The sequence below is a fragment of the Mya arenaria genome, chromosome 12 (genome assembly GCF_026914265.1).
Source record: "Mya arenaria isolate MELC-2E11 chromosome 12, ASM2691426v1".
NCBI classification, from domain to species: domain Eukaryota; kingdom Metazoa; phylum Mollusca; class Bivalvia; order Myida; family Myidae; genus Mya; species Mya arenaria.
The window spans coordinates 61,383,475-61,405,703 of NC_069133.1; the positions used below are offsets into that span (position 1 = coordinate 61,383,475).

At 36.9% G+C, this 22,229-nt stretch overlaps 2 protein-coding genes across 2 annotated transcripts in view; both read left to right on the plus strand.

The window, feature by feature from the left end:
• The first annotated feature begins 94 nt into the window (after positions 1–94).
• Positions 95–12,235, plus strand: LOC128211130 (leucine-rich repeat-containing protein 74A-like). Its single transcript, XM_052915556.1, has 14 exons — positions 95–266; positions 664–886; positions 1,217–1,321; positions 2,156–2,343; positions 2,684–2,791; positions 3,285–3,378; positions 4,144–4,193; positions 5,759–5,926; positions 6,267–6,461; positions 6,707–6,802; positions 7,071–7,337; positions 7,816–7,901; positions 8,697–8,863; positions 9,731–12,235. Exons 1-14 carry the CDS (start codon positions 165–167, stop codon positions 10,150–10,152), a joined length of 2,271 nt encoding a protein of 756 aa, XP_052771516.1. The 5' UTR covers positions 95–164; the 3' UTR covers positions 10,153–12,235.
• Positions 12,236–17,058: 4,823 nt separating this feature from the next.
• The window catches only part of LOC128210862 (protein unc-13 homolog D-like), a 36,637-nt gene continuing 31,466 nt past the window's right edge, over positions 17,059–22,229 (plus strand). The window contains exons 1-3 of the mRNA XM_052915215.1: positions 17,059–17,205; positions 20,420–20,527; positions 20,890–20,949. Coding sequence (XP_052771175.1) covers positions 17,059–17,205; positions 20,420–20,527; positions 20,890–20,949 — 315 coding nt within the window. The remainder of the gene's footprint in view (positions 17,206–20,419; positions 20,528–20,889; positions 20,950–22,229) is intronic.

Genomic DNA, 22,229 nt, shown 5'->3' on the forward strand with positions numbered 1-22,229 from the left:
TTTTAAATGATTTTCTTTTGTTTAATAATATCAATATCACAATAAGAAAATAACATGTTTATTGTACCTTGCAATGTAGTAGTTGTGTTTGTTTATTTGTTGTTTCATTATTCAATATATGACTTTAACTATTTGGACTTTAACTCATTCTATCTTCAATCAAAATGTCAAGAGGAATAAAATCAGCTTCGTCGACTACAACACTGTCGTCAGCCTCGGATTCCAGTTATCTCTCCGGCATTAAGTCTATAGGGACGAGTGAAGGGGTAATTAAACACTGCTGTCCTATATTAATATCAATATTTAAGTCTTCGAGGTATTTAAAACCGTGTTTGCAATTTTCATCATATAATTCAATAATTCTAACACTATTTTCATTGCCTTCACCATTGCTTATGATTCCGTTGAATGTAATGTAGGGGAAATGAACAATAATCACTTTGACGGCCGAGAAGCTGCACTACACATACCGTGATGATGATGATGATGTACAGCCACTTACTACTGGGCGCATTCGCCGACTATTGAATGTCTTCCACCTCGATAGGAACTTGTTTTGGCTGTCTTTATCATAGTTCTTGTGTGTTTTTTATCAAGACCACGATTATTCATAAATGTTTACAACCATACCGACAATGTATATAATGTTGTTGTTTGTTACAGTTTAATACTTGGAATCTCATATCGCGAAAAACGCTGGAAGACCCCTTCTGTATGACATGTAAGTTTCGCATGGGAACCAAGATCCAACGTATAAGAAAAACAGTTGTTCAGCGCCCGAAGCGCAAAACGGAGGCGTCCAAAAAGACCGGAAGTGACGAAGACGCCACCTCGTCCTCGTCAGAACTCAGCCAGGATTGGGACGACTTTGACGATGATGCCGATGGTATGTTTTAAACTGTATATAAAACTATAATACTCATGGATTTCCGCGCGAAGTTTAAACTAAATGTCTGTTGTATTTTTATATACACAAAAGCCTGTTGTGGAAGTCTAATGACTAATGCATATCCCCGTGTTTGGCATTGTTTGGATTGTACGATCGCTTCAATTAGTTACTTGAAATGAAGAATTCATTTTGCTGTATTTCTTTATTATTCGATTACCAGTTATTCAATTAATGAACGTTTTCGTGACCATCAATTCGAATTCATTATTATAATAACTCAAAGAGCTCTCTGATTATTCGATTAACAGATCATGTATGTATGATTAGATTTGGTGGCATTGTATGAGGAGTTGAACTCACAGCCCCTGAAGAAGGCGGCCGCAAGTCTTATCACCGCACCGAGATACACCATCCACAGGCCAATCTCAGGAGGTACTTGGTAATCTGAGATCAAGGACCCAACGTCTTGAGTCTGACTAAGAAGAACAATATATTAAATTTGCATTTTTCTGCTTTTGCAAATATTCTATACTACAACAAGGCATACATAATTTGCCAAAATTAGTTATACAGTATTATGGATATTTTGAAACATTTACATTTTGTCGCAAACTCAGGCCCAAAACGTTATTGAATGGACCCAGGTCGCTCTCTATCGTCCTCGAGCCGTTATACTGTAGTTGCAGTATTGGCCTTTAAGGCTAATATGTATTATATTACCGCTTAAAATAATTTAGGTAGCAAAAACGTTAAAGACTTAATATAGGCATTATTTGTTTGAGCATTGATCCATATATCCTGGTATGGTCATCTTCACCAAGTTTTAGCATAATCGTAGGAGTCAGTCTCTGAGAAAGCTTTGAGTAATAAAGAATTTGCACCGAGATACTTTAAAAACACAACACTTCGAAAAAGGTTTTGAATAAACGTATTGATTTGACTTTGCTGAATACTTGTTTTTTTTAATCGAAATTAATTTAAGAAGTATTGCGTTTTTGTCCCTAAGTGTACACTAATTTAGATAAAAGGTAGAACCAAAATATAATTATTCATTTAACATTGCTGAGATATTACATATTCAATTTTGAAGCATGCTCGTTCACTTTTGGAAATATGGATATCTGTACCTGACAGTTTTTTTGTTTTGTTTTTTGTGATTCAATGTATTTTAGTAAATCAGATGTAAGATGTATCACCATGATTAGAGTCCTTTCAGTTCGAATGTTAGTGACAATTAAAATAAACATGATATATACTTCCTTAAAGTCGAAGACGTGGTGATGGATATCGCCACCGGTGGATCCAAGGCGCAGAAGCTGTACTTAAAGAAATGCGCGGACTTCCAAACGGCCCCAAGCCGCCTCTTTCTTGAAGGACTTGTACTTCCGGTTATAGACATCGGTCACCAGAATGTAGGACCGAAGGGCGCCGAAGCCTGCGCTATTGCGCTGACGGTAAGTAGTGTGTTTCTTTTGCCAATGATCCTATTGATGACGCTTGTTGATTGTTTAAACTTATGACAATTTAGCTTTCAGTTCTTCGTTACACATTAAAGTATTGTAATCATGTTATAATGCACGACCAAAAGTTAAAACAATGCGCGGACCGGAGAGACAGCAGTGGATCACCTCACGTAACGCTGATGCTGAGTGCTTACAGAAACTGGTATTAATACGCATAAACAAAAATATTGAACTGAAATCAAAGCTATATATATAAAAAGATGTACTGGTGACTGATCAGACTTGTGTTGTATTTCCAACGCTTGAAACTAAATACCAAATCCGTTTACAGCAAACACGGAGTGTGGAGATTTTACACATGAACGGCAATGCGATAGGGTATCGAGGAGCCAAATACCTCGCCCATGTGCTGAAAGTGAACCGGAATATATACGAGCTTGTAAGTATGCTCTATTGTAATATTCTATGTGTCCTTGTAAGTCTCAGACTGATTGCCTACGCTCCTACCTAAATGGTCCAAGTGACGTTTGAATGTCAATTCTGTAGAATATTACGCTTAAACTACACAGGAATGTTACATTTTTAGCCCAGAAGTAGCCAAATACTTGGGGGAGAAATCATATATACCACATTTACCCTATGTGTATTTTCGTTTTAGTTTGGAAAAGTGCCCATGTCACGAGTTGCGCACCCTCTTACTTCATAACCTGGTTTAACCAATGGAATGTATAGCTTTGAGATAATTATACAAATTAAAGACTTTTAATGAATGCCAAAATACACGAAGAATAGTACAAGTATGTCAGTTACAAAGGTCTGTTAAACGAGTGACAAGAACGGTGCGACAAAACAAAGGCATACAATACCCCAGGGCAGTGAAATTGTGCAGAATACATCCAAATTGCAATCATACATTTTATGCTTTACTTCAGAACCTTGCAGACAACAACATGGGTATCCGTGGCGCCCGGCACTTGGTGACGTCAATCATGGACATTGACAGGATCACTAGTCTTGATCTTTCCAGTAAGGTCTTCACAAATAAATTCATTAAAGTGGTAAAAATCTATGATACCGGTAGCATAGTGTCAACTATATTGACTAATGTCTACGATATACTATTGGGCACACCGCCTTCGACTATCATGCTATAATAACTGTATTTTCTGTATCGGTTTTAGGCGTTAATTATGAGTTTCAACGCAGAGTAATTTATATTTGCACAGCCAAGTTTCCACAGTTCATTTGTGGCAAAAGGGAAAAGGAAGAGTAACTCCGAAATGGTTGAAAATGTCTGGCAGATATAGATTTTGCCAGACGGATTTATTTCTTAAGTTTTAAATTAGGAAAAAGGTTTGTAAAGTTTAAAAAGCGATCACAAAGTTGGACGGCAATCGCCCACAATAAAATGTATGCAACATATAAGCGAACTAGATAAATAGTATGGAGGGTGGAGGGGTGGTTCGCGCTTGATAAAATAAATTGTAAAACTTCTCTGAAAAGTTTTCGCTGCTGCGCATTGAAGTTGCGTTCGTACTAGATACCCTGGGTATTCTCAAGGGCTGTTCGTATACAGTTCATATCATACACAACCTAATCGTCTACCGTGCCATCAGTTTTGGTATTGAAACAACGCAATTACACAACATTTGTTTGGGTTTTGGAGATATCCAGTCCATGCCGAACTTATATTATACAAATTCTATAAGTATTGTAATGTATTTGACACGCATACATATAACACTATGCCTTCGTAGCTTCCGGGACCAGCTTGTCCTTTCTTTGTTCCAGACAGTGGATTTAAGGAGCAAGATGCCATCATTTTCAAGCAACTGCTCGAGGTAAGCACTACGTACATGTATACCCAAGCTGCTATGCTTATATGTATGAGAGAGGAATACAAATATCAGGCCCCCAACATAATTGATGCAACGACATTGGTCCAGGACTGGTGACGCAGTGATCCCATATGTTTTCCATATCGGGTCATTCATCTTTACATCGCACCCAAAATAGCGTCTATTTTCAGATTCCGACGAACTAATGAAACATTTACCATTAACAGATAGTTTGATAAATTTATACTTGTGTCGATCTGATATAAACGCTACAGGGTTAGTACGTGACCCATTATGGGATATACGGGCCACAGAAAACCATATCGGAGGAGAGCTTAGGAAACCATATTCGAGTGAGAGCTTCGCTTTCACGCGTTATGGTTTCCTTTGCCCCGTATATCCGATATCGGGTCACCTTCTTCCCTTTCACGCGATATGTTTTCTTTTGCCCCGTATATCCGATATCGGGTCACCTTCTTCCCTTTCACGCGATATGTTTTCTTTTGCCCCGTATATCCGATATCAGGTCACCTTCTTCCCTTTCACGCGATATGTTTTCTTTTGCCCCGTATATCCGATATCAGGTCACCTTCTTCCCTTTCACGCGATATGTTTTCTTTTGCCCCGTATATCCGATATCGGGTCACCTTCTTCCCTTTCACGCGATATGTTTTCTTTTGCCCCGTATATCCGATATCGGGTCACCTTCTTCCCTTTCACGCGATATGTTTTCTTTTGCCCCGTATATCCGATATCAGGTCACCTTCTTCCCTTTCACGCGATATGTTTTCTTTTGCCCCGTATATCCCATATCGGTTCACCTTCTTCCCTTTCACGCGATATGTTTTCTTTTGCCCCGTATATCCGATATCGGGTCACCTTCTTCCCTTTCACGCGATATGTTTTCTTTTGCCCCGTATATCCGATATCGGGTCACCTTCTTCCCTTTCACGCGATATGTTTTCTTTTGCCCCGTATATCCGATATCGGGTCACCTTCTTCCCTTTCACGCGATATGTTTTCTTTTGCCCCGTATATCCGATATCGGGTCACCTTCTTCCCTTTCACGCGATATGTTTTCTTTTGCCCCGTATATCCGATATCGGGTCACCTTCTTCCCTTTCACGCGATATGTTTTCTTTTGCCCCGTATATCCGATATCGGTTCACCTTCTTCCCTTTCACGCGATATGTTTTCTTTTGCCCCGTATATCCCATATCGGTTCACCTTCTTCCCTTTCACGCGATATGTTTTCTTTTGCCCCGTATATCCGATATCGGGTCACCTTCTTCCCTTTCACGCGATATGTTTTCTTTTGCCCCGTATATCCCATATCGGTTCACCTTCTTCCCTTTCACCCGATATGGTTTCCTTGCCTCCTTGCCCTGTATATTCCATATCGGGTCACCTTCTTCCCTTTCACGCGATATGGTTTCCTTTGCCCCGTATATCTGATATCGGTTCATCCTCTTCGATCTTACGCGATATAGTTTCCTTTGCCACTGCTTGTTTATTTAATGTTATTTAGAACACTTTTGCTTTAAATGTTCGAACAATGTACCGGTCAGGAAACACGGAACCTCGCGTACCTCAACCTAAGCCACAACCAGTTCCGAGAGACGGGTGGTCGGCTGCTCGGGGAAGCCCTGAGTTACAATGACGGTCTAGAGGAGCTGGATCTTTCCTGGAACCACCTCCGGCGAGAGGGCGTCATCGGCATTGCTGAGGGACTCATGGTTTGATATACTGTTTCCACAATAAAATACTTCAAACATTTATAACACATTTTCATAAAGCTATGTTATACATTCAAAGTTTTTTTCTGGCCAACTGTGCTTTTTGACAGGCTAGTCTTACCATTTCCGTTATGACATTGGACACGGCACTGACTGAACGCGTTGTATCGCAACAATAGTTTCGCGATCCTTTTGTGACACGATTCGATATACAAATCAGCGTTGTACTTATTTCAAAGCGACGCGTTTTGATATGTTAATTGAAAATGTTGCAGCATAACGCGAGTATGTGCATTTGAAATGAAGCTTGTCCAATCTCTATATTTTATATTCTGTCCAGGATAACACATCCTTAAAGCGGCTGAACCTTGCATGGAACGGGTTCCACCTAGAAGGTTGTCTCGCGCTGGAGAGGACGTTACCGTACAATACAACACTTGAGGCATTGGATCTCACCAACAACCGCATACACCGGGAATGTGTTGCTGCCTTAGCTCGTGGTCTGGCACACAACATAACACTAAATGCAATCATTGTAAGCTTGCGCACTCTGCACACATTGCTGCAAAAGGGTGAGTTGATATAAATCCGCGTGTTATCTATCGTACATTTACCATCATGTTAAATACTTATTTCAAACAGAACGTGCCCGTCATACACCATTGTTTATTTATCCATCCACACATATTTCATTAAGATCTGAGAAAAGGGATGAGTTCTTCCAAATGTAGTCCCCTCCTCCCAATCATCGACGTCACTGTTGTCGTTACTTGTTCACAGCTGAGGTTCAATCCCCTGACACAGGAAGGCGCGCACGACATGCTTCAGTTTCTCGCAGACTGCCGTACTTCCGGTATCAACCTAGTCGACTTCGGGGTAGGTAGACGCACCTTTAAGTATCAATGAGTGATAGTACTTTACAATAATTTTGAAACAAGATTTCACAACTTAACGTTAATCACACGGGTTGGTACGATGCTATGCGAGAGTGTGATATTGTGTTAATGAGTAGTAGCGTAATAGTTCAATATCAAGATCTCATTTGACTCTCTTTGGGAGAATTCGTGATCAAAAACCTCAGAAAACAAATCCAAACTACCCAAACCATACTGAAGTGAACTTCCAAATGATGTTTCCCCATCAGATCATGCAAGTGGAGCCCCGCTGTCTGGCCCGTATAAACGAGGTGCACCTCCAGGGGCGCGCCTTAAGGGTGATACACGGGCAGATCGTCGGTGAGATGACGAGTGCAAGCCCGGAACTTGAGCGCAGTCTTATCGAGGAACATCCGGCACTCGTGTTGATTGAGTTTGGGAAGCTTATGGGGTTCCGAGTGACGGATTTGTTCAACTCGCTGGACAAGGACGGTAACCGGGCTTTGGACAGGGACGAGATACGGAAAGGCTTACAGGTAATCCGTTTGTGAAATAACCGTTGAAAGTCACCGCATTTTTGTGGAAAAAAAATCTAGTCCAATCCAGAACAGAAATGGCATGCCATAGTTCGAGAAAAGGTATGACTTTATACTTATATTCAGAGGTTTTAACGGCGGTAAGCGTAATCTATTTTAAGCCTTTCTCGGCTGCTATCTGGGAAAGACAATATTACTTTGTTCGGAACATGTTACTGAGCATATATGAAATATTTTATAATGTAAATAGACTACGGGGCCTGGGATTGTATTTAATAAACAACTTTGATTTGACTAAAATTAGAAAATATGAATGTTTTTATCGGCCTGTAATATTTATTACCCAATAAAATGAATGGAATTGCTCAGGCATGACTTAGGATAAGACTTATATTAACTACGACTCCTAGCTTTCCCTGAAGTTTCGATTTTAAACAAATTTGGTTGTAAGTATGGCATAGAACTTTGCTTCTTCCAGATGGCCAATATTCCTCTTAGCGACAGGAGCATTGACAAACTCATTGAAAGGCTAGACAACAACGGAAATGGAGAAATAGAATACGAGTGAGTAAGGTTTCTAAGTATATTTAAGAGTTCGTTTTTGGCTATCTTCAGAAAATAAGCCGCTAAATCTGCTGTAGATCGTCAAAATTGGACTCTACCTTTTTGTTTTTGTTTTTGGTTCATATATTTGTTAGTATCGACCGAGGTAAATTAAATGAATAGTAAAAAAAGAAATATCCTCACTGATTGTCATTGGCCCACACCAAAATGCAAACACCAAGTATAAGCTTCCATCGAGGGAATGAATTCCGGGATTGATGTCATTACCGGGGTATGAACACATTTCGGCTGGTTAAAAGTGTGTGGAGGACGAAGGAAAAAGCGAAATTGTCTAAAAACAAAACCGCTCAAACATCGCATTTCAAAATACACCTTCAGCCTCGGGCATGCTGCGTTGCCGGTAACTCGGCAGGATTCCGACATGGTCGATTTTTTCTATCTGGACCGTAAACAAAAACACATGCTAGATAATATTAATAAATCATGATAATGGCCCTTGTGTAGTATGAATAATGATTATTCAGAGAATATCGTTCAAAGAGCCATTGAAAATATATTCCAACAGCTATGTTATATGATATACAGCATCTCTCTATATGATGTTATGTAAACATGCTGTGGTTTATATTTGTTTTCGATTTAATTCCTCCATATATCTCATTGTAAAGGTAGGTGGCAGTAGCGGTCAAGAATGGTAAGTGTCTTATATTATTATATACATAATATCATAAAGAAAAATGCATCTTCCCTGTCGGAAACTGCTACCTATATCCCCGTTCCCATTGTTCTTGTCAGTGAGTTACTGCTAGCGTACCAGGAATACCGGAAACACCACGCCGCCTTGATAGAGGCTCAAAACGGAGATAACCCTGCACTGTTGGAGGAACTTCCGCTCTGGCGCATCCGGACGTGCCTGCAGAAACTCATGGCTGAAAAGATGAAGGACTTTCATTCTTTTAAACGTGAGTAGGGTTGAAGGTTGTTTCGGGGGAGAAATCAGAATGTAGTAGTGCATGGGGCGCTTGATACAATCATTTTATTGTGAAACAAAAACAAAAACAACCAAATATAAACAATAATCCTCATATAACGGCTCTTTATGCACCAGCCAATTGTAACCACGCCCCCCCCCCCGGTCCGGGGAATAGCGGGGACTTTGACTTTCCGTCCAGCCAACCCCGGGTAAAATCCCCGTCCTGCGGGGAAGAAAGTGATGGTAAAATCCCCGCCAAATGCCCCCGAACCCAATGTACCTTATGTTAGGCCAATTTCCTGCTATATTTTACGCGAAGACAAAACCATCGCATTCACCCGGCACTACGGGGCCACCTGAAAGGTAAAATCACGGCCCATTTCCCCGGCTATCCCCGGTATACACCCCTGGGGGGCCGTGGTTACAATTGACTGGTGCATTAAATTACAGACATTATCAGCTCGCTGAATTATTTTACGACATAACACGGTACAATCTTGAAGAAAATAATCGTTTTCCAGCCGTTTCTCGAATGATTGAGACCTGTTCTATTGTGGGTTATCTTAATTAATTGATTGGAAGGTATTGGTGTCAAATTTAGGTGATTATACTTATTTTTAACAAAAAACATGTTCAAAATCTCAATATGTGAGATTGCAGCCATAAATGTCAACCGATCCACCGTTACCCTTTAGTATGACGCAATCGGTGATCAAATCCACGAACCCAGTCCAGAAGCTGTTTGCTTTTATTTAATTGATGCATATGTATTTGAATTTATTAAGTATACGAAGTTATGGAGGCTGAATCATACTATCTTATTCCAATATTATATGTTCTCTTGTTTTGTGAATAGGTATTGCCGACCAAATAGCAAAACATCTCAAAAACGTAAACGACGAAATCGAGGCGAAGCGCGAACAAATCACGCGAGAAAGAGCCCGGCGCCCAAGAAAAGTCCGCTCTCGGCCAACGTCCTCGCGACCTAACGGTCAAAACTGGAAGTCGACTCCATCCCAACATGGCGCTGGGGGCGGACAGGCGAATGACACCGGAAATTTGGATGACGATGACGAAATCGATATTAACATGGTGGACAGCGCGGATCCGGCGCCGGAAGAGAGCGAGTTGACAGCGCCTTCAACTGTGAGAATGACAGCCCGAAAGCGGATGTCGATCCAGCTGCCGATCAATATCCGCGCGTCCTCCAGGAACACAGACACGAGCGATGAAGCGACTGGGGGAATGGCTGAAATGACGATACTTGAGGATGCTTGATTGACTTTATTAAACGCAAATGTTACACTATACTTCAACGTAAATGAAATAAACATGCCATGAGGGCATAACTAGTTTCAAGTACGAAATTTTGAATGTACCGATTCGAAGAAATAATAACAGGGTCATTTCCAAAATTTGACGTAAGAGGGGGTGTAGCCTAGGGGCGTTATCTTTTGACTTGCACCCCTCTCTCCGAACCGAAATTTATTTTGTTTAATGTTTTTGCAGTTGGGATTGGGACTCCTCCAAGAAATCTTTAACAATTTCTTGTCCGAAATGATGCATGATGAGCGTATTTTATTACATTTTTCTCTTATATTGAAATAAAAAGAAAAAAATTACGCTCCAGCCTGGATTCGCGTATGTGGCATTCTTCCTTGTATATTATTTCTTCCTTTGATGTTTTGCTTTATTTATATGATGTTTCTCTTCACATCGTTCTACAATTACTGTTGAACTATAGACAACGGGACACGCTATCAGGATGCCAACGCCATGAAGTTATTTACCGAAACAACCGTGCCCGGATTTGGAATAACGGCTACCACGAAAATATAAACTTACAATTCTACATTTATTCCTACACAATTTCACATAATAAATGCATAAAAAATTACAAATTACAACAACATTTTGTAAATTCATGTGCAAGTTTGAATCTGTTAACAACTTTTCTTCTTCTTCTTCTTCTTATAGGGATACATGATACACACACTGTTACATATGGCTATCGAATAGGCATGCTAAAAGAACAATCAAATCGCAAATCAAAAATATTATAATGGGTTTTGCGTCCAGCATTGAATTGATTTCGTTTGAAATCCGCCATTGTATTCTGATACCTGATTGTTTAATTATACTGGAAGTTTTATAATATTAATAATAATAATAATAATAAGTTTTATTAGCATTAATGTTGTGGCAACATCATAGCCATACAAATAATAGCATACACTTTATATTGAATCAATCGACACTTGCTGGTAAAGGTTTAAAGGCTCTTAATGCCATTCTTTCAAATGTTAAAAATAAGCCTTTAAGACCAAGTACAGTATGCCAAATGTTTGATGCATTTGTCTCATCAGTTCTTAATTACGGTTGTGAAATTTGGAGAATTGGAAAAAATAAGGAAATTGAAAGGGTTCATCTGAAGTTTTGTAAATTATTATTACATGTTAAACAGTCCACATCGACAGTGTCAATTTATGGTGAACTAGGAAGGCATCCATTGCATATAACAAGACATACACGAATTATAAAATTTTGGTGTAAAGCACTAAATAGCGATAATAGTATCGTTAGTACATTGTATAATAATCTTTTATCAGATTGTGCAAAAGGGAATACTAATTGGGCTAGTAATGTAAAACTGTTGCTTTACACAAAATGGTGACATTGAAGATGAGTTTCATTTTGTTTGTGTTTGTGACGTATACGATGATTTACGTAGAATGTATTTGAGAAGAAAATATATCGTTAGGCCTAGTATGATGAAATTGTTGATCTTATGCAAGATACGAATTATTCCGAACAGCTTGATCTGTGCAAATTTATTTCTAAAGCATTTGAACGTCGTCATAACATTGTAAATATCATGATAATGATCTTTATTAAAGGTTTTAATTACATTTTGGCTTTTTTGCATACTATAATATATATTTAAAAAATCTAGCTTTCATCATAAAAATTATTATATTAATATTTACTAACTAGTTGTTAGTCCATCCTCACTGTGTAAGTGAAATGTTAATGTAATGTAAAAGTATCTAATGTTAAAGTTTTATGTTAAACTATTGATTATCAGTTCTTTTCTCATGTCTGAGATTTCAAACCTATCATGTTATCGTTGTATATATGTTTAATTGAATGTATTATATCTATCATGTAATGAGGAGCACTTTGTGTTCAAGTTGAATCTCGAAATCTTGAATCTTGTAATCTGATACCATACACATCTCGCTTAAGAACCCAACTGTCATGGTAAATACACGACATCCCCTAGTATAGTTAAAGATGCACTCTTACACCCATTTGTTTTACCTCAATAAATACTTTATTTAAATATAAAAAAGAATGAATAAATGCCGAAAACATTGTGTGTGTTTTTTATAAAGGATACTAAGTTTAATTTGAAAGAAATGAGCATAAAACACGGTATTTCCACATTATGAGACTATAGTAGATCACAGTAAATCTTTTAGCATTCACCAATCATTTTTTGCGTTTTCAGCTATTAAATGCACTATAACAATCTTGTTATCAGTAATTAAAATTTTCCATAAATGCATTATTTAGTAAGAAGTAAAGAGTGTCACTTTAAATCGTTTTTGAATACAGGAGATATACATTGAATTATCGCAAGTAGATACCGAAAATACTGCATGCAAGTCATATTTGATCCAAATTTCAAGCGCAACTGCTTATATAAAACCCAATAAAATACAAACCCGTGATACAGGTCTTCTTCTGCACACTTGATAGGATAATCTGTGCTAAGGTTGAATAATTAAAAATAAAACCAAGCGACATAAAAAATAATCTTGAAAAGTTTCACTCCGTACTAATTTTCTATTTGTTCTCAGTATTAATTCTTAAAATTGAACACTCCGATACATTTTAGAATGGAAATATTACAAAAATGCATGCACTGGTCTAGCTCCAAATATTCATCTCAAAACTGATCATTCCGATTTGGGCCAAAAGTTAAAACACCCAATTTCTGACCTTGTTATATGGGTTGATGCCCGGGGTTAATGTTTAAACTTTTGGCTACTGCGCTTGTTTCTGTAGTTTTTCACATAAATGTTGAATAAGGCTAATTTCGATTTTGGTTTTTGTTTATAATTTTTAGATTGAAGCCCGTTATCTTTAAAAAACATCAGTGTATATTATTTCAGTTTTAATACTTTTTGTGTCTAAAAAGTATAGTTAGTAAAATCATAAATGTACATCTTAGGGAGTTTTTTTATACCAAACTTAGTTTCAGGTTTGGTTTCAACGTTTCGGCGGTTTTGGAACCTGTCTTGAAAGATTTGATTTAAGTAACAAATGTGTGGTTTTGTGAACCGTTTCAACAACATGGTTGAGCTTCTGAATGTAGCCAATTTTTTCTGAATTTCTTTAAAACAATGATACCGCAGATGGTCTTTTGCCTATTTAAATGGTGTTTCAACACGCGAGTTGGATAACTGTCCGTCATGTTGTTTTGCAAAGTGAACTAGTTTTTGGATGAAACGAGCCGACAAAACTGCATGTTCCTCCGGGGGAGTTTCGATAGTTTCTAAAACCAGTTCTTTTTTTAAACAAACAATTAAACTGTACACCGTTTGTGGAACCGATATGAAACCCACACTAGTTTATAACCAACAAAAACGCCAATTGGTGTTCAATTTGGCGATCTACAGAAAATGGAGCAAGCAGGTCGCAAGTCTGAAAGCTCGCATCTCTATCTGTCTCCCAACTTATTTTGTGTTCGCACCTATTTGTCTCACTAGTTTCGCACTCTATGTAGTCAGGTGGTAATTTGGACCGAATGTTAAATCGCCCGGGCGTTATTAGCTTAATTAAATCAGTAAATGAGGGGCGTGCGATAATAAATTGTCACTGCTTTGTGAACATTTCATAAACAGAATCAAGTCCAAAAAGTGAAAAGCACCAAAAGATGAACTTTAAGGGTACTTTTAATTAAAATTCAACAAATTGTAGATATTTGGATTATTAAAACTACATCGGTACGTTTGCAAAGTACAGAACTTTACTGGAATTAGTTTTGCCATTCATCATGATGTTATACACTTTTCAATAACACTATTCTGATCTTTTTTCGCATGCTAATGAATATCAACAAAAACACACTTTTTAATGAATTGTGATTGCCTGTATATTAAAAAGAAAAGTTATAAAAGAAGAAGAAGATCAAACGTAAATGCTTAAGTTTGATTCGAATATCGTAACAAAAATATTTTAAATGTGTACTGAAAAGTTGTCGATACCATTCGATAGCTGATTACAAATATATTTCAAATTCGGGTTTGTGACATAAGCTTCAACTGCTCCAGACAACGGCACCCTTAGCTGTCATTCATAGGTACTTCGCGCATGAGCAGAGGGACCGGCGAACTGTGGACAATAAACGACTGTGACCGATAACACCCGTCTCCCCTACAAACAAAAATGTTTGTATTATGTTTGTGTTCAACGTCAGATCTGCTCTACATGATAGCTACAGTAAATGGGGGTAAATCCGTTATTGTCATTGACCCACAAAAAGTCACGAAATCATATTACAAACTAGATCCAATTTAATTAAACTGAAAGCATGAGTAGTGAGATACTATTGAGGCGACTATTGACTTTAAAAGTCTTACTGACTCTAATGTACTGTATACGGTTTCAAAAGTTGCTAATATAAGTGTTATATACTAAGTTAAGGATTGGAGCTGTTTTCAGATATTCGTATGTAAGGTACTTGGAAGCTGTTGGGCAGATGCTCACACTTTAACAACCAGTTTGTATATATGTACTTGAGCAGTGCTTATAGTCGTGTACGTTGAATTATAATGCCAATGGTTCTAAAATGAAATCTGGGCGTTCAAATTCTATTCACTCTAAACAGTGATTGGGAGATGTTATTTAATGTTACTACAAAACAGAAAAAAAAACACACTAAGAACTCGCAAACAGTGAAACAGTACAACAGAAAATAAAACATTTTACGGACATAATGAAACGGGCGCAAGGCGGTAATGATGCTTGTGGTGAAAATGATGATAGACTGTACCAGCAGATGTCACAGGCTGCAGGCTTTGAGGTACGTGCAAAAGTTGATCACATTGTCTTGTGTAACGAAATTTCATTTATGTGCATTGACTGATTGAGTAACATTATGTTTATTTATATAGAGGATCATTATTTATTTTAGTGTAAGACCACAATTTATTATATGTTATACGGTGAAATATACAGATTCACAAGTAAAATAACAGTTTTATATGTTTCACTGTTTCGAAAAATCTCTTTTATTGCCAAATCAATCGACAGCGCACAGGGCTGCCAGGAACACAATTTCAACGGAATGTGATACGTTCGCATACGATTTGGCGCAATTTCCTGATATACAACAATTCAATGTTGTTTTATATCCTTATGTAAGATCGCAATAAAATTCACCACCTGGTGAGCGCCATAAGTAAACATTCCATGCGTGAAAAAGGCTTTTAGTGCTCACACTATGTAAAATAAACAAACAATTAATAATAGCAGTATATACAGGGAAACGAACATGAATATTCTTCACACTTAAACAATACGAATGACTTACTTTGTAATAAAAGTCGCACAAACACCGACAAAGATATGTTTTAACATAAAATGGCTACTACTGATTTTCATACACTGTTTATTTAAAGTTAAAATCCATATCCAACTCCGTAATATACACATTCAATATGGTATATACGTATGTTGTGAAAGAGAACACTTTTGCAGCATCTGTTCAGGTCTTGTTGATAATGGCGTTTCTGAAATTAGAGAACGTTTCGTTTGTACAAAATGGTTAACATACATAAATGTAGCATCAAAGAGCAAACTCTATTTGACATAAAACACACATCTTGTTCAATTTAAATTATTGAACAATTCAATTACAATGCAAAAAATGGTCTTTTAATTTTTTTGATTAATTTGATATCAGTTTTTGAAATTTGATTTTGGTATAATTCAACAGCTTATAGGTTACTACATACAGAAAAAACTAAACATTGTTATCGAATTATATGGACCACACCTTAGTGTTGACGAAGCTTTAGGTTTGAGTTTCGCCTTTCTGTGGCGTGTCGTCTTGCTTCCGCTTCTTCATTTGCTGAACCCTTTGAGCAACTACGGAAGCATCCTTTATATTTATATATGTGTTTGGCCCAAGATGCTACCTTTATTTCCATTTTGTAATTTTTCAGACAGTCATTCCTTGGCAAGCATGCCTCATGTTGCTCTGCCGTTGAATATTAGTCTATCAAACATTATTCCAAGTTGTTCAACATTCTTCGGTGCGTACAATGTCTTCACCATCGCCTTGTATGGTCGACATATCAAATCATATAAAAATATCTTGTTCAGAAATGTTTCAACTGTTTTCTTGTGAGGGATACCATGTAGTTTGGGTAAAAACTTAAAAAGTCATCAACTTTTGTCCCATTAAGTTATCATGGCAAGACATTTCGATGAATAACACAATTTCGGTGATTTTATATTTGTCATAAAAACCTAGGGGTTTTGTAATATGACATGAACCTTTGAATATATTTTCTTCATCAGTGGGCAATGAAAGGCGATGACAAACCCATGCAGAACAACAGCGTCTATGACACAAGAAGTAACAATGCTCACAGCAGATTCATTTACGTTCAGCAACTGTTTGTGCTTCATCAGCCACTCTATTTGTGCCATTTCTGCTTTACATTTTGTTGGCTGAACATGCTTTAATACATAAATTCTTGTAGGCCATCGTGGTGAGAAAAAGCTCTAACTGGGTTTGTGTATATACCTTTATGGATGCAATTATATACGCCTTTCAACCAGAAAATCGTGTATGCATTTCTTGAGACCGTACGGTCAAAGACAACCCGTGAAAGTGCAAGCACTTACCTCCAACCGGGTCCTATGCTGAAGGGACAGCACGCGGATGAAACAGTGGTGGGTGACAAGGAAGTCCGGAACCCTAGTTATTTTTCTTTTCAGAAGAAACCTCTTGGTTCTTTTACGTGAGCGGTGTAAAGCGCCGATACACATGATACAACTTTCCCGGGTTACACCAATACTGAGTACACCACTTTTTCAAACACTACCCTTCAAATGCCGAGCGCCAGGCAAGGCAGCTACTTGAACCAACTTTTAAAGTCTTTCGGTATGCGTAACGCGGCAAGAGATCGCCGAATTGAAAGTAGACCTGTAGAACTCCAAAGTGAAAGTAGATCTGTAGTACGCCAAAGTGAAAGTAGACCTGTCAACTGTTATACATGCAGATATTTGGATGTTATCAACATATTTGGCCAGGTAAGTACTTCACAAATAATATTATTGCAGATAATTGGACAACCTATTTTCGTTTACATGAGAACATCATTTTCACTCGTACTTCAGGTATTGTTTGCCTGATGTCTAACTCGTTTTGAATTCGACACCTGCAAATTCAGTTGTAGCAACCGAAGCTGTTTGTGTTAATGCTTTTGGAATTACCTTCTTGTTTTGAATGAAAAGATCTTTTGACTCAGAGTGTTATTCACAGTTTTCTATTGATGTTCTCGAATGGCGGAGAATATCTTTTAGTGCATTTTCCACACCAGTTGAGATGCATTCATTTGTGATGATAAGCAGTCGATTTTCGTTAATTTGCCGCTTGATACCTTTTACGCGAGATTTTCTGTCTTTTCTCTTATTATTTAATTTGTGTCTGGTCGCTTCATCGCTTAATCTTTCAATGATTTTTTTTCTCTTTTTGAAGAAGCTACGTCAGACCATGTACGTACTTCTTCAATTTGAGGCTTGTCCGAATTTGAACAACAACACTTGCTAAGTGGTGGTTGTACCAATGTTTTTCCTCAGTTTTCATAATACAATAAAAATACAGAGACAATCACAGTAGCTCTTGTTTAAGATGGAATCTGGAAACACTGCTTTACTTGCATCGTATACGGTATACACATAAGTAGGTCCCGTCAATGAAACTCCGCCCTAACGCAGAATTATGTAATATAATAATGCTTCTGTTGGCATTTGGAATAACATTATAAATGTAGGGTTAACACCTACCAATCGTTCATACATTTTAATCCAGATTCTTTTGAAGCTATCATTAATTAAATACCTGAAGATATGTTTGTTATTTACTGATTTGAGTTATTCCTGAAGTTGTCACGGAACTATCATTTCTTTTGGAAACTGCATTATAAGTTCGTCACGATACATATTTGCATTTCCAAAACATGAATGTTATTTCCAGTTTTTATTGTGATATGATAATTATTTATTATGTTCTTTGTTGAATGTAAACATGTGTTTAATATATGCGTTCCATTACATACTACAGTTCACTTCGACGTCTTTGCACTATTTGTAATATCCGCGCGTAACAGATTTGGCATCCTAGGGTTATGTTAAGTATGAGTTTTGTGATAATTGTAAATGCTTCAAGGTTAAATGGATGTAAATTGATATCACCATGACAACATTACTTTACTGCCCTTTGATAATAATTGTATCTGCTGCTATGCTTATACATCTTTTGCTTTCGAAGGTAAAAACATTTCAAACTCAGATTTATTAAACATATGCAATATATAGTACTGCTATTCTAAACATCTAAACATTATTGTCAAAACTGTAACTTGATAACTGCATGCACTTTGAATATTACTGTTTTTGAATGTTGTAAGGGCCCGTGGGGATGGCCCCGACCCCATGGTCCCTATTACGGGGCAAATAAAAGGGGTCCTCGCGATCTCAAAAAGAAAAAAAAATGTATGTTTACCTGATGTTTAATGGTTATTGGTTGATATATGGATTTTTATATTGGTCAGAATTCCTTATTCCTTAATTTCTAGCCAACTGTCGGGTATATGAGCGGCGCATTTTCCGAATCCGCAATTTATTATTTGAACTGATCTTTTGATCATATCTCTTTTGTTAACTATCGACCAGAAACACACACTGATAATTAAAAGTAAAATAAATATCATAAAATGACTGTGCCAATAGATTATGAGACGGTACTACATTTATTTAAAACACCGATGCATTGAAATTTGCGCTGCTACTGTTTTATATTGGGAAACCACAGTTGCTTGAAGTTGTACTGTTGGATTGAACTTGAATTATTGGAGATATAATTTGAAACTAATTGAAATGAGAGAGGTTGTTTTTCCTTGTTCAACATCGGTTATTTAAGCGCCATGCCGACAGAGACTTAAAAAGAACCAGATGTGTAACAATACGACTCACAATTATCTTTATATAGCGAATATCAGTAACGGATGATTTCACTCAAAACAGTTCCTCATGGCATTCTTTTTCAATGAGATTGTTTCATGAAATTTATTCATCGTTTCTAGATTTTCTCAGATGAAGCGAGGATAACTCTGGTAAAAAATGATTCATACTTTTTCCGGCTTTCTCTTAACTTGAATAAATTGTCAGCAATCATGTGGTCTTCATCAAAGATTATCTTATCTGCAATTCATTCACTGTCCGTATTCGCTAAAACGTCATCGAGAACTTCTTTCAGTTTCTTGATGCTATCATCTCTTGTGAATGTGGGTGGTGGATGTTAAGTCAAAAATGCAAAGAGTATGGAGTTTTTCTTCAAAATAATGTGAATCTCTTTTTTTCGCATCATCATCATTTTCAGATATGTCAATATCGTAATTGTCACAAAGAAACTTCTAAAATGAGCGAGTCCTCTAGAGTATTTTTTTCCATATTAAGTGTTAACATCCACTGGTAAATCTAAGATACACATATCAATATCCGTCATATTCTCTTCGCTATCTGCAATATCCTAATGTGATAGTTCTGACAAGCTGTCTATTGTTTTTGAGTCTCTTGTAAATTTAAATAATCAATTTTGTAAATAATGAAATGTAAATGTAAGCGAATGTGAAATGAGTTATGAGGTGTTTTGGTGATCGCTGGCTCCCCTGTATCTTTGCAGCGTCATTTATACTTATGTACCACGTAGTTTGATATAGGAATAAATAATGCTTGATTGCATTAGAGCCTTTGTCTCTAGATATTACAGTGAAGTGATACGATAGCATATTAGAAATGATGTAATAAAACATTGTAATAAACAAACATTCATATGAATAACTGCAATGCTAACTAAAATATACATTCTACAGAATTGAGAAGTAACCCAAAACTATTTTTATTTTTTTGGTGATTCTCTCTTCTTTGAGTGTAAAAATTGAAATTAAATCTCTATAATGCATTCTCATATTGTCATAAAGACTATGGAAGCTTATGATTGAGACCGTTTTGAAAAATAAACAGTCTGGGTTGTTGTTAACAACAAAAGAAACGATATTCAGACAATTCATGATGTAAATTAATGACCCGAAATTATTTAATATTTACATTGCAATAGACTTGTTGTATGACAAAAGTGTAATACTTTGGCAGCTGAAAGGAACATTTTAAATACTGTTTTCATCTTCCAGGTAATGGATAGATCGGTAATCTAGCCTGCTTTCAACACTTCGGTGTATTTCAGCATGAGAATGTGTATAGATGCCTTGTCCGAGCCCTACTGCATCCGCTTGGGGCCCAAGAAACCATATCCGGACTTCGACATGAGGACCTTCTCGACTACCTTAAAGAGGTAGGATCTAGTAGTGTCTACAACAACCTTTTGAATAAGTTTTTGTTTGTCTCCCTTATATAAGTTTCATTCCAGACAGCAAAATATACAAATACGCCCTGATAGTGCGTTTGACCCCACAATTTCGGCTTAAATATTTATTATATATGTTTTCTTTCCTTCAACAGTTGACAATTATTATAGATGCATGGTGAAATGTTATGTCTTCCATAATGCATACTAAAATCAAAAATATGTTATCATAGAAGTGCATGTCTGTTATGGGTACAATGATTTATGATTCTCATAAGAGGTTCAAGTGTGTTATAATATCATATCTTTTAGAATCAAAGCTCAAAGCTAAGATAACATTTTTTTCACAGGTGTTTGATGTGGATCCCGCAACTCATGAGCTAATAATCATGGAGGAGAAGCCTAACAGGGTAAGTCAGGTGACAATTACGTATATATAATCAAAAAGAAAGTATATCTCATGTTGTGTGTAACCAAGTGTACCCATTAAAAAAACCCTATCAATTCCGTTTGGTGACACCTTGCCAAGTTTGCATGTTTATTTTGTCGACAGCCTAATGTTTCCTTCCAAACTTCAGCAAAATCTTACAAAGGACTAAAATGTTCCTTTTGATATTTCACTGATATTGTTTTATTCCTTAACGCTATCATTACTTTGAAAACATACCAAAGAAAATTGAATGCTACTGAGTAAAAACCTACGCTTCTTATATATGCCTGCTGCAGACTACCGCAACGACTCACGATCGACTCCTAGATCGACACTAAAAAAGTACATCGACTAAAGGCGATCGATCTATAAATGCGATCACTTAACAAGTCCATCCCTTGAGCACTAACAGACTACTTCTTGTTTCTTCAACTCTTTCGGTCGATGATTATATTATGGAATGTACGGAAATTCATTACTATATAAAGTTTCAAATGTATAAAGTCTCATAAACTCGACATTAAGCAAAAGGTGCACCTCCCCCATCCCCCCTTCTATTTTCTTTCCCGTGTGCCTTCCCTCTCTAATGTAATGTTTTTAAACTCAGATTATTTTCTAATATTTTTATCAAATATATTTTTGCATTACACTTTCTGTTAATTATTATCATTTTTCTCATTGTCTTATTTCTGTTCATGACCTCAAATGAAACATTACATTAGTTGTCAAAGCTAATGTGACACCGTTATCATTTCGCTTACCGTGTGAACGTTAACAATGAAATATTGCACTGTTTGTTTCTGTTTCCCTCTTGTTTTTTGTTATCATACATTGTATCTTGAAGTGTAACACCATGGCATGTCATCCGTTCTATCAAGCTACTAAGCGGAGCTTATTAAGTATTGTCCAGAAAAAAAAACGTTCACCTTGTTTACAAACATTCTATAAAAAGAGTTCGGCCTAGCTGATTTTTACGTTACTGAAACTCTTGATTAACAAGCCCCTTTTATGGCGAAAGCCAGTAAAATCCTTTGGTTATTATCATGTTAGGTTGAAAGTATCTCATGATGTCATTAAACTTTTAATGTGAATAAAGAAAAGCTTTCTAAATGGTCAGTTTGGAAGTACGAAACACTTATATGGAACATGATTATCAGTCTGCTTCTGGTAAGGAATCTAGGAAGTTCTGCAACTTGGTCAAATAACTTGACAACTAATGAATAAATATTTACCAAAAATAAAACGTATAATCGGACGTGG